General features: G+C 41.8%; 1 protein-coding gene across 3 annotated transcripts; it reads left to right on the top strand.

The window, feature by feature from the left end:
- Positions 1 to 4835: 4835 nt before the first annotated feature.
- LOC118944847 (uncharacterized) lies at positions 4836 to 12746 on the top strand. 3 transcript variants are annotated; one of them, XM_090225577.1, is made up of 4 exons: positions 4836 to 5013; positions 5140 to 5172; positions 11773 to 11892; positions 12009 to 12746. In XM_090225577.1, the coding sequence occupies exons 1-4, from the start codon at positions 4922 to 4924 to the stop codon at positions 12178 to 12180; spliced, it is 417 nt and encodes a 138-aa protein (XP_090081703.1). In that variant the 5' UTR covers positions 4836 to 4921; the 3' UTR covers positions 12181 to 12746. The 3 variants fall into 3 exon arrangements, 2 of the variants coding, with proteins under 2 accessions (XP_090081703.1, XP_090081702.1); XR_016492874.1 differs by lacking the exon at positions 4836 to 5013 and having other exon boundaries at positions 5026 to 5172; XM_090225576.1 differs by lacking the exons at positions 4836 to 5013; positions 5140 to 5172 and adding an exon at positions 7436 to 7579.
- Positions 12747 to 13402: the final 656 nt, after the last annotated feature.

Raw genomic sequence — 13402 nt, 5'->3', positions numbered from 1 at the left:
GGATTGATTTAAAAAAAACAACAGATGAAGCTTAAAAGTAATTATAAAACTCACCAGTGCAGAGACCTTTAAAACCGGTGTAATGTGTGCTCTCCATCTGGTCTTGGTCAGTACCCATGCTGCAGAATTCTGTATGTTTTGCAGTTGACCAAAGGGTTTCTTGGGTAGACCAGACAGGAGAGCATTACAGTAGTCAAGCCTGCTTGCAATAAAAGCATGGATGAGTCACTCTGTATCAGCCTGAGAGAGAAACGGCCGCACCATGGCAATGTTCCTCATGATAAAAAGCTATTTAGGTCACATTCCTAATGTGGGATTCGAAATTGTGTTCAGAATCTAAAATAACACCTAGGTTTTATATCTTTATTGCCCATGAATTAAAATGTGTGGCCAGATTCTCTATCTGTGTTTGGCTCCAACAATCTCTGTGCTTTTGGCTTCAACAATAAAACATGTTCGATTATTTTTAGAGGTAAATAAAAAGTGGGCCTCTTATTTCATGTGTACAACATCACGATACTGGTCGTTTCTTTCCCGTTTCCAGGATATTTCAAGAGCAGTAGGAACCTCTCAGCTGTGTTTAAATAGCGCTGTAGAAATGACACGTTTATTGATATACAGTAGATATTTGCCTTTGTTTTTTCACATGTGTCCTGAGTGGGATGTCTTTGTTTTTTCACATGTGTCCTGAGTGGGATGTCTTTGTTTTTTCACATGTGTCCTGAGTGGGATGTCTTTGTTTTTTCACATGTGTCCTGAGTGGGATGTCTTTGTTTTTTCATCACCTTAATGGGGAATCCGAGGCCTCTTTGAGCAGATGGGGCCTGCTGGACCTCAGGTAATAATACACTGATAAAACTTGCAATTTATAATTTTAGACAATAATCAAGTAGTAGGCAAAGTAGTCGCCATCAATGACTTGGTTGGCTCATCTTCTGTGTCATCATGACCTTGCCTTGCCTGCTGAGATCCATTCTGTGAAAGAGTAACTTAAAACCTTAAAGTGTTTTGAGTGTTTTCTTCTCTCACCCTTTTCATGTTCAGTCTCATTAAAATAAAATTGTTTATGTGCTGTTCCATAATGCTATATCTGACTTACGCAATGAGGCTTACGCCCACTATACATAACCACTTTAGAAGAACTGACAGGCCAATGAGGAAATAGCTGCAACTGTATTGTCATGTGATTTCAAATTATTCTCACATTCTCACCATTTTATTCTCCAGTGTTTTCTGTTTATCTTTCAATTTGTCTTTGTCCCTATAACATTTTGTGTGCTAAAATAAGCCTTTTGCCTCAGCTTTTTGATCTATAATAAAGTGTCGTCCTCAGAATTTCACATGATGAAAATCACATTATTTTCACAAGGTTAATTTTACAATGCCAGATGATTATGCCGTTGTGTAAATGTTTAATCATCATTCAGGGTCATGGTCCGATTGGTCCACCTAGAACTTATGGACGTGAAGGTTCAAAGGTAACCAGTGAGCTCTTGCCCCTACTATAATTCCCCTACCCTTAGTAAGTGTGTGTGTCTGAGCTGCATGTACTGTGTGTGCGCATGTAAGTATGCATTATGGTATGTACACTGAACAAAAATATAAACACTACGTGTAAAGTGTTGGTCCCATGTTTCATGAGCTGAAATAGTGCATTCGGAAAGTATTCAGACACGTTGACTTTTTCCACATTTTGTTATGTTACAGCCTTGTTCAAAAATTGATTCAAATAATTTTTTCCCCTCATCAATCTACACACAATACCCCACGATGACAAAGAAAAACATATTTTTTGACATTTTTGCAATTGTATTAAACAAAAAAAAACTGAAATATCACATTTACATAAGTATTCAGACCCTTTACTCGGTACTTTGTTGAAGCACCTTTGGCAGCAATTACAGCCCAGAGTCTTCTTGGTATGACTCTACAAGCTTGGCACACCTTTATTTGGAGTATTTCTCCCATTCTTCTCTGCAGATCCTCTCAAGCTCTATCAGGTTGGATGGGGTGTCGCAGCACAGCCATTTTCATGTCTCTGGCTGGGCCACTCAAGGACATTCAGAGGCTTGTCCCTAAGCCACTCCTGCATTGCCTAGGCTGTGTGCTTAGGGTCGTTGTCCTGTTCAAAGGTGAACCTTGACCCCAGTCTGAGGTCCTGAGTGCTCTGGAGCAGGTTTTCATAAAGGATATCTCTGTACTTTGCTCCGTTCACCTTAGCCTCGATCCTTATTAGTCTCCCAGTCCCTGCTGCTGAAAAACATCTCCACAGCATGATGCTGCCACCACCATGCTTCACCTCAGGGATGGTGCCAGGTTTCCTCCAGACGTAACGCTTGGCATTCAGGCCAGATAATCTTGTTTCTCATGGTCAGAGTCCTTTAGGTGCCTTTTGGCAAATTCCAAGTTGGCTGTCATGCGCCTTTAACTGAGGAGTGGCTTCCGTCTGGCCACTCACAGGTATTTCAGTTTTTTATTTGTAATACATTTGCAAAAATTGTTCAAAGCCTGTTTTCGCTTTTTCATTATGGGGTATTCTGTGTAGATTGATGAGAAAAAAATATTTAATTAATTTTAGAATAAGGCTGTAAGGCTGTAATACTTTCTGAATGCACTGTAAAAGATCCCAGAAATATTACATACACACAAAAAGTTTATTTCTCTCAAACTTGGGGCACAAATGTGTTTACTTCCCTGTTCGTGAACATTTCTTCTTTGACAAGATAATCCATCCACCTGACAGGTGTGGCATATCAAGAAGCTGATTAAACAGCATGCTCGTTACATAGGTGCACCTTGTGCTGGGGACAATAAAAGGCCACTCTTAAATGTGCAGTTTTGTCACACAACACAATGCCACAGCGTGCAATTGGCATGCTGACTGCAAGAATTTCCAACAGAGCTATTGCCAGAGAATTTAATGTACATTTCTCTACCATAAACCACCTCCAATGTTATTTTAGAGAATTTGGCATTTACGTCCAACCAGCCTCACAATCTCAGACCACATGTATAGTGTTGTGTGGGCGAGAGGTTTGCTGATTTCAACGTTGTGAACAGAGTGCCCCATGCTGGCGGTGGGGTTTTGGTATGGGCAGGCATAAACTACGGACAACGAACACAAATGCATTTTATTGATGGCAATTTGAATGTACAGAGATACCATGATGAGATTCTGAGGCCCATTTTTATGCTATTCATCTGCCGCCATGACCTCATGTTTCAACATGATAGGCTAATGCTATCACTTTTAAGATATGACCCAGGTGCAGACAGTGTTGAAGAAACTAAAGTTTAATCTTTAAACAGGGGCAGGCAAACGACAGGTCAAGGCAGGCAGGGATCAATATTCCAGAGAGGGTGTAAGGCACCAGAACAGCAGGCTCAGGGTCAGGTCAGCCAGAGGTCGGTAATCCAGAGTAGAGGCAAAGGTACAGGATGGCAGGCAGGGTCAGGGCAGGAATGTCAAAACCGGGAAACTTGAAAACAGGGACTATAGGAAAGACAGGAGCAAGGGAAGCCGCTGGTAGGTATGAACGAACAAAACTAACTTGCACAGACAGACAGGGGATAATGGGGAAGATGGGCAACACCTGGAGGGGGGTGGAGACAAGCACAAGGACAGGTGAAACAGATTCGGGCGTGACAAATGCACTGCCCCATGTCGCAAGGATCTGTACACAATTCCTGGAAGCTGAAAATGCCCCAGTTCTTCCATAGCCTGCATACTCACCAGACATGTCACCTATTGAGCAAGTTTGGGATGCTCTGGATTGACTTGTACGACAGCGTGTTCCAGTTCCCACCAATATCCAGGAACTTCGCACAGCCATTGAATAGGAGTGGGATAATATTATCAGGCCACAATCAATAGCCAGATCAACTCTATGCAAAGGAGATGTGTCACGCTGACTTTTTTTCTGTGACCAACAGATGCATATCTGTATTCCCAGTCATGTGAAATTCATAGATTAGGGCCTAATGCCTTTATTTCAATTGACTGGTTTCCTTATATGACCTGTAACTCAGTAAAAATTTTAAAATTGTTGCATGTTGCGTTAATATTTTTATTCAGTATATATGTGCATTTCGTCATGTAGTTGGTGTGTGTTCTGGGAGTAATGACTGTGTTAACATGGGGGGCCCAAGGGGCGTGTGGATCAGATGAATGTCCTGGGACACCTGGACTGAAAGTAGTTTTTTTTCACTTGTTTCGGATAGGTGAAAAATGTTATGCAATGTTCTAGTACTGGGGGCTGTAAGTGGGTATTTTCCATACAGGATTCACCTCAGGCAGAAAACGTTGACTTTGGATTTCTCAGCATCATAAACTCACAACACATATCATTATACTGCTGGCTGTAGGCATATAATTCCTGTGCTTTTGGCCTTGTGCCATTCAATACTAACTGGTAGAAGTCCCCTGAGAATTAAATACAAATTGCAGGACATGGAAAGGAAATAAATTAGTGTGGCTTCATTTTAATGTCACAGAGAAGGCAGAGTCAACTTGCATGTACATGTATTATTGTTATACAGTTTACAGTACTGTAATTGTTCAAGTGTTTCCTGTTGTTTCTCTAGGGAGCAGAGGGAGAAACGGGGATTCAAGGGTTACCTTGTGACCAAGGACTGCCGGGTGGTTCAAAGGTAATGAATTGCAAAATGATGCTCACTTATCAACTATATTACAAAAGTAACTTAACTCTGTAGAGTATGGCTTTTTTGGTTGATTAATTGTTAGTATCATAATATGTCATATTAATAGTCATATTATGACTGACTGTAGGTAACATGTCTTCCATTGTTTTCTGGGGGAAACTGGAGAGCCCAGTCCCAAAGGAAGCCAAGTATAAAACAACACATAGTCCTTTTGCTTTTTAGATGTGTTCATGACTTATATTTTAAGAAACAGCAGTTAATGGTGTTTTCATTTTTCATCGTCACCCTCCCTTTCTCTTTCTCTAGGGTGAGAGGGGGAATAATGGTGTGCCTGAGACCCCTGGGACAAGCGTATGTAACTTTTCCCCACTCTCGACTCTACTTGAGGGGCATGCATTACTCGTAACTGATATAGATGTTCACACTGCCTTTTTAGACTCTGTTTTCATGTTTTTCCATGTCATTGCCGCTCTGTAGGGTGAAACTGGGCTCAGAGGCAGAAAAGGAGAGGTATGTTTCATTAGTTTGTAAATATCTCACTTCTCAAATGTAACTTATTTTCTTCTTCAGAAATCTACCTATACAGACCTACAGGTCTATTTTGAAGACTGTAACCCATTTTCATCTACAGTTTTCATGCGAGTAAAGTCATACCATATAAAACAAATATCACGATAAGCTAATTCGTTCTTTCGACATCGTGGTATCTTTTTGTGTCAGTAAAATGTATTATGTGAGAAATAACCATCATATCGAAGTAAATTCGGAGTCACACAATGAAATTGTATGTCCCACTAACACTCGGGAAACCACGCAGTTTAAATTTGGCTACAGTAAAATGTTGATTAACTTCACAGCGTGGTGAAAGTGCAAGGGTCTTATTCTGGTGACATGACGATCGATGCTGATTTGACAAATTAAAACATTTTCGCTCTTATCCATAATCTCATCATGTAGACTAGCCTACCGACAGAGCCTATCTGTACTGTATCCGCGATCTGTTGGCTAGAGTGCACGTGCCAAGATCAGAGTAGGTACATTTACTATTTAACGCAACAGTTTTTGTGCCGAAACTATCCATAGAGTTGAACATGCAATGGAAACACATTGAACATTAGATTTAAGCAAAAAAGTCAAGTTTGTGTGCACTACGTCCTCTCCCACTGATTTATATCTGCAAGTCCGTTTGGTGGAAACACTACTGGAGGGGAAAGCTTTTTGGAATATTCACATGAAAATGTGTCGACAATTGGATGGAAACCTGCTTAGCTACACAAACCACATTCTTTCACCAACACTGACACAAACAAACAGAATACAATTATGAGGAAGAGAAGGGAATCTATTTCAGTATATAGTGGTTAGTTCAGCTCCACATAACCGCCTCCACTGTCTCATGCAAACTTCTTGGTCTGTGACAAGTAGTCCATACATGTAATGTGGTTTGGACATTACCACTTATGCGTCACACTGCACATATTCAATGGAATCAAAAACATAAACAAACAGAAAAATTCTATGCAGACGTTGGTTTTAAAAAGTAAAGTGAATTCTACAGACTGCAAATTTACAACAGGTACAGATGAAGTTGGAAGTTTACATACACTTTAGGTTGGAGTCATTAAAACTCGTTTTTCAACCACTCCACAAATGTCTTGTTAACAAACTATAGTTTGGGCAAGTCGGTTAGGACATCTACTTTGTGCAGGACACAAGTCATTTTTCCAACAATTGTTTACAGACAGATTATTTCACTTATTATTCACTGTATCACAATTCCAGTGGGTCAGAAGTTTACATACTCTAAGTTAACTGTGCCTTTAAACATCTTGGACAATTCACGAAAATGAAGCATGGCTTTAGAAGCTTCTGATAGGCTAATTGACATAATTTGCGTCAATTGGAGGTGTACCTATGGATGTATTTCAAGGCCTACCTTCAAACTCAGTGCCTCTTTGCTTGACATCATAGGGAAATCTAAAGGAATCAGCCAAGACCTCAGAAAATCAATTGTAGACCTCCACAAGTCTGGTTCGTCCTTGGGAGCGATTTCCAAACGCCTGATGGTACCACGTTCATCTGTACAAACAATAGTACGCAAGTATAAACACCATGGGAACACGCAGCCGTCATACCGCTCAGGAAGAAGACGTGTTCTGTCTTCTAGAGATGAACGTACTTTGGTGCGATAAGTGCAAATCAATCCTAAAACAACAGCAAAGAACCTTGTGAAGATGCTGGAGGAAACAGGTACAAAAGTATCTACATCCACAGTATAACAAGTCCTAAATCGACATAACCTGAAAGGCCGCTCAGCAAGGAAGAAGCCACTGCTCCAAAATCGTCATTAAAAAGCCAGACTACGGTTTGAAACTGCGCATGGGGACAAAGATCGTACTTTTTGGAGAAATATCCTCTGATCTAATGAAACAAAAATAGAACTGTTTGGCCATAATGACCATCGTTATATTTGGAGGGAAAAGGGGGGGGGCTTGCAAGCCGAAGAACACCATCCCAACCATGAAGCATGGGGGTGGCAGCATCATGTTGTGGGGGTGCTTTGCTGCAGGACGGACTGGTGCACTTCACAAAATAGATGGCTCATGAGGGAGGAAAATTATGTGGATATATTGAAGCAACATCTCAAGACATCAGTCAGGAAGTTAAAGCTTGGTCGCAAATGGGTCTTGGTCGCTGCTGGTTCTTGTGCCTCTCCTGGACAAGATGGGTTACCAGGGCAACCAGGAGAGCCTGGATACCCAGGGAAACCTGTACGTGGACCACGAGTAGAAGCGATTTGCCCCAAAATGTCAATAGTCATTACCAGCCCATTATCTGATGTGAATATATTGTCTTTCAGGGGAAGCCACCAACTGATGACAACACTTGATGAAGCTTTGTGCTAATGTACTTCTGAGTATGTTCCCTGCTATTTGTTTTAATGTATGACCATTATCTGTTGTATGGATTATTGAAGATTTAGACTGTTTCAAATGATAGACTCCAGAATGCTTGCTAGGAATGAGGGCATTAGGCAATCACTGATTGTTTTTATTTTTTCACCAAGTGCACGTATCCAGAGCATTTCGAAATAGTGAGGATGTTCGTAATTGAAGATCTGAGACAGCATACAGCTGTTGGTCTACACATCATAACAGCATGTTAATTGAACTACCCCCTGGGAACATCTGGAGCACTAGTGCAGCTTTCATTTCTGCATTTTGGAGAGAAAAAAACACATCCTCTGCAACACACATTGTTGCTTAATCTCTGTGTCTGGGTAGGACTCAGTACACATTTCTATTTTAGACCACAACTCTTGGAGATACATAATAACATGCTGACAGTAGTGAAGACAATCTTAATCTGGCTCTGAACTAAACAAATGCATAGACCTACTATTCATTGGAACAATGTATATGACAAAATAGCAACAATACAGCTCGTATGGTGTTACCTGGCAATCCAAACTGTGCTCCAGCCAAACGCTACAACACGCCTACGAACATTAGCTTCTTCTCCGCAATGAGTGTTACGGTGAGTGAATGAGGACCCAAAAGCGAATTAACTTAAACAGAGCTTCTTTAATAACCAAACATAGGTAGGCTCAGATAGACCGGCAGATTCCGACAGGACAGGACAAGGTTACAGCAAACATGACGATAGTCTGGTTCAGGCATGAAACACAACAAACAAGAATCCGACAAAGACAGGAGCAGAAACAGAGAGAGATATAGGGACCTAATCAGAGGGAAAAAGGGAACAGGTGGGAAAAGGGGTGGATGAGGTAGTCAGAGGAGACAAGGAACAGCTGGGGGAAAGCGGGGGAGAAAAGGTAACCTAATACGACCAGCAGAGGGAGACAGGGTGAAAGGAAAGGACAGAAAGACACAACATGACAATACATGACAATGAGTCTAGATCTGAGTACCTTCCTGACAATTTCTAGAAGGGAAACACATTCTAACCGTTCTGATTGGTCCCATAAACCGATGGTTTGTTTTGTCGGCCACAAATAATCCTATCCTTATTGTCCTTTTTCTATAAATGGCACACAATTCTCTGTCTGACAACTAAAACTGACTTATTTCGCTGCTCTATGTTCACCTCATACTTCAATCTGAGATTGCCATCATTGAAATATTCAAAATATTATTCTAATAGTGCTGATCATGATGACAGATACAGTGCCTTGCGAAAGTATTCGACCCCCTTGAACTTTGCGACCTTTTGCCACATTTCAGGCTTCAAACATAAAGATATAAAACCATATTTTTTTGTGAAGAATCAACAACAAGTGGGACACAGTCATGAAGTGGAACGACATTTATTGGATATTTCAAACTTTTTTAACAAATCAAAAACTGAAAAAATGGGCGTGCAAAATTATTCAGCCCCTTTACTTTCAGTGCAGCAAACTCTCTCCAGAAGTTCAGTGAGGATCTCTGAATGATCCAATGTTGACCTAAATGACTAATGATGATAAATACAATCCACCTGTGTGTAATCAAGTCTCTGTATAAATGCACCTGCACTGTGATAGTCTCAGAGGTCCGTTAAAAGCGCAGAGAGCATCATGAAGAACAAGGAACACACCAGGCAGGTCCGAGATACTGTTGTGAAGAAGTTTAAAGCCGGATTTGGATACAAAAAGATTTCCCAAGCTTTAAACATCCCAAGGAGCACTGTGCAAGCAATAATATTGAAATGTAAGGAGTATCAGACCACTGCAAATCTACCAAGACTTGGCCGTCCCTCTAAACTTTCAGCTCATACAAGGAGAAGACTGATCAGAGATGCAGCCAAGAGGCCCATGATCACTCTGGATGAACTGCAGAGATCTACAGCTGAGGTGGGTGACTCTGTCCATAGGACAACAATCAGTCGTATATTGCACAAATCTGGCCTTTATGGAAGAGTGGCAAGAAGAAAGCCATTTCTTAAAGATATCCATAAAAAGTGTCGTTTAAAGTTTGCCACAAGCCACCTGGGAGACACACCAAACATGTGGAAGAAGGTGCTCTGGTCAGATGAAACCAAAATTGAACTTTTTGGCAACAATGCAAAACATTATGTTTGGTGTAAAAGCAACACAGCTGAACACACCATCCCCACTGTCAAACATGGTGGTGGCAGCATCATGGTTTGGGCCTGCTTTTCTTCAGCAGGGACAGGGAAGATGGTTAAAATTGATGGGAAGATGGATGGAGCCAAATACAGGACCATTCTGGAAAAAAACCTGATGGAGTCTACAAAAGACCTGAGACTGGGACGGAGATTTGTCTTCCAACAAGACAATGATCCAAAACATAAAGCAAAATCTACAATGGAATGGTTCAAAAATAAACATATCCAGGTGTTAGAATGGCCAAGTCAAAGTCCAGACCTGAATCCAATCGAGAATCTGTGGAAAGAACTGAAAACGGCTGTTCACAAATGCTCTCCATCCAACCTCACTGAGCTCGAGCTGTTTTGCAAGGAGGAATGGGAAAAAATGTCAGTCTCTCGATGTGCAAAACTGATAGAGACATACCCCAAGCGACTTACAGCTGTAATCGCAGCAAAAGGTGGCGCTACAAAGTATTAACTTAAGGGGGCTGAATAATTTTGCACGCCCAATTTTTCAGTTTTTGATTTGTTAAAAAAGTTTGAAATATCCAATAAATGTCGTTCCACTTCATGATTGTGTCCCACTTGTTGTTGATTCTTCACAAAAAAAATACAGTTTTATATCTTTATGTTTGAAGCCTGAAATGTGGCAAAAGGTCGCAAAGTTCAAGGGGGGCGAATACTTTCGCAAGGCACTGTATTCTTGGCAAAATCACAAAGTTACATTATGACACATGTCAACTGTTATATCTTTTTTTGTTTTGTTTATTTATTTAATTTGTATTAGTCTTTAAAAAAATTGAGGGTAGATCAGCTTTAATAGTGCATATAAAATGTAGATTCCATCAATGTAATCTGCGTAATTTCCAATCCCCCATAAATGTTCTGGGTGTTTATATATACATACAGTGGGGCCAAAAAGTATTTAGTCAGCCACCAATTGTGCAAGTTCTCCCACTTAAAAAGATGAGAGAGGCCTGTAATTTTCAACATAGGTACACTTCAACTATGACAGACAAAATGAGAATCAGACAGACAGATAATACTATCACTTTCATTACACAGAATACTTATTTTCCACCATAATTTGCAAATTAATTAATTAAAAATCCTACAATGTGATTTTCTGGATTTTTTTTCTCATTTTGTCTGTCATAGTTGAAGTGTACCTATGATGAAAATTACCGGCCTCATCTTTTTAAGTGGGAGAACTTGCACAATTGGTGGCTTGTGTCTGAGCCGTTGAATTGCGACTCTACTTTGTCTCTATTCTGGCGCTTAGCTTGTTTGATTGCCTTGCGGAGGGAATAGCTACACTTTGTATTCGGTCATGTTTCCGGTCACCTTGCCCTGGTTAAAAACTGTGGTTCGCGCTTTCAGTTTTATGTGAATGCTGCCATCAATCCACTGTTTCTGGTTTGGGAATGTTTTAATCGTTGCTATGGGTACGACATCGTCAATATACTTTCTAATGAACTCGCTCACCGAATCAGCGTATTCGTCAATGTTGTTGTTTGAGGTGAGTCTGGGGTGAGGTAATCGATAGTAAGGCTAATGTAGGGTTGACTACCCCCCTTTTACTGGTCTAGAGATCAGTAGTTGCAAGAAACCATGTGGCTTGAGCCAAACTTTTTCGAACATCAGCTTTAACCTGGTTGTACAGGTTTCAGTCTTGGAAAATAATGTTTGTGATGACACTTTGTAGTGAGGCACGGGAACCTTTATTATCCTCAGAAAGCCAGGCCTCTCAACAATTTGAAATGGCATCATGTCCTTTGCAATGTAATATGAAAGGGCTGCAGTGAGGTCTTGAGCATGTTTTGATAGGGTTGCATAAGCTGCCTGCCTTTTAAATGGTTGCTCGAGTGTCTGTGTCACAACTGTAGATGAGGAGGGGGCCCACTATGTAAACAAGGGAATAGCAAATGTATTATTATTATTATGTGTTACATTATTATTATTCACTCACTCTGTCACGTGTGCTCCCTCTCTGACCTCTAGGTCTACAGGCTGCTCGTTATGGCGCACACCTGTCACCATCGTTACGCGCACCTGCACGTCGTCAGACTCACCTGGACATCACTTCGTTGATTACCTGCCCTATATATGTCCCTCCCTTTGGTACCATTCCCCAGGTTTCATTGTTTCTGTTTCATGTCTGTGTGTTGTTCGAGGTTCTTGTTTTGTATTATGTTCTGTTTATTTTCTTAAAACAGTTTTTTGTTTTTTTTGGTCAGGCTCCCCTGCCTCAGCCGGCTCGACAGGCTCCCCTGCCTCAGCCGGCTCGACAGGCTCCCCTGCCTCAGCCGGCTCGACAGGCTCCCCTGCCTCAGCCGGCTCGACGGGCTCCCCTGCCTCAGCCGGCTTGTCGGGCTTTCATGCCTTTGCCAGATCCCCTGCGTCCACTGACTCGTCAGGCTCTCATACCTCAACCGGATCGCCAGGCTCCCCTGCCTCAGCCGGTCTGGCAGGTTCCCTCGTCCCAGCCGGCGACAGGTTCCTGCGCATCAGCGGGGGTGACCGGTCCGCCCCTGATCCCCAGGATCGTCCCTTGGGTTGGCATCCTGCGGCTGGTGCCAAACACGCCCGGGAGGGGGTACCGTCAGTTATGCTCTCTCTCCGGCACTCTAGGTCGCCATGCTCCTGCGTCTCAGCCGGATAGAGTTTCCTGTGCCTCTGCAGAGGTGTCCGGTCCGCTCCTGTTCTCCGGGATAGTCACTTTGGGTGGCGTTCTGCAGCTGGAGCCGCGCGTCGGGAAGGGGATACTGTCATGTGTGCTCCCTCTCCGACCTCGTTACGCGCATCGTCAGACTCACCTGGACTCCATCACTTCGTTGATTACCTGCCCTATATATGTCCCTCCCTTTGGTTCCTTCCCCAGTCATCATTGTTTCTGTTTCATGTGTGTGTGTTGTTCGAGGTTCTTGTTTTATATTATGTTCTGTTTTATTTTATTAAAACACTCACTCCCTGAACTTGCTTCCCGACTCTAAGCGCACGTCGTTACTCACTCTCTCACACACAGTATCTTCTGTTTTGCATTTGAGTATATGCAATGACCCCGTGCACAATTGACATACTTACAAATGCGTCTTAAGAAGACAGTGATCGTAATTGCAATGAGCCCAACAATTGACATAAATACAGGAGTCTTGTATAGGAGTGTAGTGTTTCTCCTGTTGGAACATTTTTACAACCTAGTCGATGACTGATGGATTTTAAATGAACAAAATATGTTGGTTGGGTGACTAAACTACATAACGTGTTATCGTGTGCAATGGGAGAGTCTGCAGACACACGGCGCTTACAGCAGCAGAACAACGTGTAGTGATTTTACAAGAGTACGTAACACCAAAAGCTTCAGTTTAGATTAATGACCAGCTATTTGCTGTCAGAGCAGCTCACAGATCACTGCAACTGTACATAGCCCATCTATAAATAGCCCAAACAACTACCTCTTCCCCTACTGTATTTATTTATTTAGCTCCTTTGCACCCCAGTATTTCAACTTTGCACACTCATCTACTGTCAAATCTACCATTCCAGTGTTTAATTGCTATACTGTATTTACTTCCCCACCATGGCCTATTTATTGCCTTTACCTCCCTTATCTCACCTAATTTGCTCACTT

Source organism: Oncorhynchus mykiss, chromosome 28, assembly GCF_057628025.1.
Source record: "Oncorhynchus mykiss isolate SJ-2025 chromosome 28, ASM5762802v1, whole genome shotgun sequence".
NCBI lineage: Eukaryota > Metazoa > Chordata > Actinopteri > Salmoniformes > Salmonidae > Oncorhynchus > Oncorhynchus mykiss.
Note: the sequence above shows the minus strand (reverse complement) of the source record. Positions and strands in the feature narration are given on the sequence as shown.